This window comes from Verticillium alfalfae, genomic scaffold (assembly GCF_000150825.1).
Source record: "Verticillium alfalfae VaMs.102 supercont1.11 genomic scaffold, whole genome shotgun sequence".
Lineage (NCBI taxonomy): Eukaryota > Fungi > Ascomycota > Sordariomycetes > Glomerellales > Plectosphaerellaceae > Verticillium > Verticillium alfalfae.
This window is the reverse complement of record NW_003315028.1, coordinates 918122-921241: the sequence shown is the minus strand read 5'-3', so window position 1 is coordinate 921241 and position 3120 is coordinate 918122. Positions and strand designations below refer to the sequence as shown.

The 3120-nt window shown below is 57.6% G+C and overlaps 2 protein-coding genes across 2 annotated transcripts in view; both read left to right on the top strand.

The window, feature by feature from the left end:
* Window positions 1-2722, top strand: part of VDBG_08104 (conserved hypothetical protein) — a gene marked incomplete at both ends in the record, with an annotated part of 3424 nt that extends 702 nt beyond the window's left edge. Inside the window, 4 exons of the mRNA XM_003001799.1 lie at window positions 40-1319; window positions 1399-1677; window positions 2132-2246; window positions 2427-2722. Coding sequence (XP_003001845.1) covers window positions 40-1319; window positions 1399-1677; window positions 2132-2246; window positions 2427-2722 — 1970 coding nt within the window. The remainder of the gene's footprint in view (window positions 1-39; window positions 1320-1398; window positions 1678-2131; window positions 2247-2426) is intronic.
* A 186-nt stretch (window positions 2723-2908) lies between these two features.
* The window catches only part of VDBG_08103 (catechol 1,2-dioxygenase), a gene marked incomplete at both ends in the record, with an annotated part of 1130 nt that continues 918 nt past the window's right edge, over window positions 2909-3120 (top strand). Inside the window, one exon of the mRNA XM_003001798.1 lies at window positions 2909-3115. Coding sequence (XP_003001844.1) covers window positions 2909-3115 — 207 coding nt within the window. The remainder of the gene's footprint in view (window positions 3116-3120) is intronic.

Below are 3120 nucleotides of genomic sequence, written 5' to 3'. Positions count from 1 at the left end.
GGCTCACGACGTTCATTGGAAACGACCCTGTATACTGAGGTGGCACCGCCTTTCTGGCGTACATGACCCGCGTGTCCAAGGATCTGTCCTCTCCTCGCGCTTGGATCTTCTCCCAGTTCGCCGCTGCCAACATTGGGTCTGCCATTCTCGTTTCGAGTAACCCTACCAACCTCGTCCTTGCTGGCGCTTTCGGCATCAAATTTATTCACTACACGGCTAACATGGCTGTGCCGACCGTCACCACGGCCATTGTCCTCTATCCCATCCTGCTGTACTTGGTTTTCACGGAGCCCGGATTGATCCCTAGGCGCATGGCCATGTACCAGCTGCCAAGTCACTTGAGCAACGTGCCGCCTGCAAATCCCAACATCCCAGCCGCCAAGGATCTAACCGTCACCGAGCTGAGCCACTGCACGCCGAGGGAGGCTGGACAGATAGCGAGCGCCCAGGAAGGCGAGTCCTCGAGGGACTTGCTGGCCCTCGAGGAAGTCTTGAACCCATTTCTAGACACCAAGTCGGCAATCGTTGGATCGGTCATCATGGCCACTACTTTAATCACGTTGCTGGCACTGAACGCGGCGAGTACAGGCACCGGGGAACATCCCGTATTCTGGGTCACACTCCCAGCCGCTTTTCTCATGTTTTGCTGGGATGTCGGCTGTGGCTGGGAGAGCCGGCATACGACCAGAGAGATTGCCAAATTCGGCGACAAGAAGCGCCTCCAAGCATTGGCTGTACAACAGACGAAGCCCGCGCTAACCATCACAACGCCTTCCGAGCCCGTAGGACGACAGGCACCGATGAACCCTTCCGACGAGAAGGAGAGCCAGCCCGCGGTCGCTGATGGGCAGCTTGTGACAAACCCAGAAAGTATCATTTCGACAATCCACGAAGCAACCCAGTGCCCCGCCAGAGCGAAAGAACAGGGAGCATGCGATCCTGAAATAGAAACTCCAGGCAATGCGCCGCATTTCAGTCATGCCGAGCCGTCTCCCGCGTCGCGTGATACTTTCGGAAGTGAAGATTTCAAGACTGACAACATGGACACAGAGTGCCATAAGCGACCTCAAACACTCGTCGGTTCTTGCAGAGAGTTAGTCGATTGGCTTCGAGCCACATTTCCTGCCACCATGGCCGTCTTCTCGCATCTTCCCTTGGCGCTCATCCCTTTCGCTTTTGCCATGTTTGTGCTCGTGCAAGCGCTGGTGTCGAAGCACTGGGTGGCCACGTTTGCGTACGGGTGGAAACACTGGGTCGACAAGACGGGCGTTGTAGGAGGTATCGGCGGCATGGGATTTCTATCTGTCGTTCTGTGTAATGTGAGTGTCTATCGGCGGGAGCGTTTTGTCTCCACACGAACAGGGCAGTGCCGAGGTCTGACATATGCGTTCTTGATAGTTTGCTGGCACCAACATCGGCACCACGATTCTCTTGTCGCGCGTCATCCAGACATGGGAGGAGATACATCGCGTCAGCGGCTCGCAGATCGACAGCCGCACCTTTTGGGCCACGGTGTACAGCATGGCCATTGGCGTCAACTATGGTGCCTTTAGCGCAGCGTTCAGCGCATCGCTGGCCGGGCTGCTGTGGCGCGATATTCTTGCGAGGAAGGAGATTGAGGTCACCAGCCTCGACTTTGCGCGGTTCAATCTGCCGATCATCAGCGTGTCCATGATTGTAGGTTTGACGGTGCTGATCATACAAGTCTACATCACGCCAGATGGGACGGTGAATTAAATCACCGAAGCTCGGCTGTCGTGGGCGGCTGTGCAGAGGTGAAGTCGCTTGAGGGATTCAGGTCGAACTCATGTCGTGACACGATTCGTATCAGGGTTCGAACTCACAGGAAGGAGCATCGCCTCCCAAATGGTCTTGGCAAGGGAGAGACTTTCCTGGTGTAATCAATAATGCTGAATATATGCTTATGATAGCACAGAAAGTCTAATGCGAAAAATGGTCCTATGGGATTCCGGCGACAAGGGAGCTTGCGCGTGTTCGTGGGCGGCGGGATTCCATGACATGGTGCCATTGTAGTTGCGCGATGATGCCCCACGGGGATCCCCGCGAGATTTGAACCTCCCCGACGTGCCACGCACGGGAAGACGACACGGTTGCTGCTGGCACCGCGCAGTTGTGGTCAGGCGAATGGACAGCGCCTGATTCGACAAGGAGGTCCCGATTTGCCGATTCATGGAGAAAGGGACGGAGCTCGCGTTTCGCGTTTCGCACCGCGGGGCACATGAGGTGTAGGTTCCCTAGAGCGTGAGGGGTCCGAACTGGGTCCCTTGTCTCCAGTCCCCATAAGGCGTGTCTTGGGCTGCATATCTGGAAGATGCGGCGGCAGTTGGGGTCGGCTAAACGTGGGCGCGGACCGGATGGGCGTCACCACCCCATCACCCGATATCATACTCTGCGTCGCCTTTCAGGGCCCTCCAGCGGTGTCAACCCCCTGGATATACGCTTAGCCGGCATGCCCCTCCCGAGTCCCAGGACGATCGAAGCCGCGCCCAGCTTCCCCCGCGGATTGCCGAGCTACGTTGCCGCTACCGTGACGGGCTGCTGCGACGATGAGAATAGGCCTCGTATGATTCGTGGCCACGGTGGAGCGCCTCGAACTGTGGCTGCCACGAGTTCGGCAGCGGGGGGGGGGGAACCTTGGGGACGTTGCGAAAGCCTGTTCGGCATCGCGCCCGGCGAAGCTTTGAGCCACCGAATGCGATAAGTAGTCGGTCTCGCCCCTGGTTCTCGGAGGAGGGAAGAGCCATTCTTATTCCATCAAACACCTTTGTATGTCCTTGCCGGCTCTCTCTCTCACCACGTCCTCTCTCCCAGTGCCTCCGAGTCGCATCATTGTCCGTTTTGAGATACCACCAACTTTACGACACGCCCACAGACAGACATTCCCACAATGGCAGCCAACGGAACCGCCAACGGCCACACCAACGGTCAGGCCAAGGGCTCGTCCAAGTTCGACCCCAACTTCACACAGCATGTCATTGATCTCATGAGCCCTGAGACGGACCCCCGCCAGCGCGTCATCCTCACCTCTCTGATCCGCCACATGCACGACTTTTGCCGCGAGGTCGAGCTGACGCAGGACGAGTGGGTCACGGGCGTCAA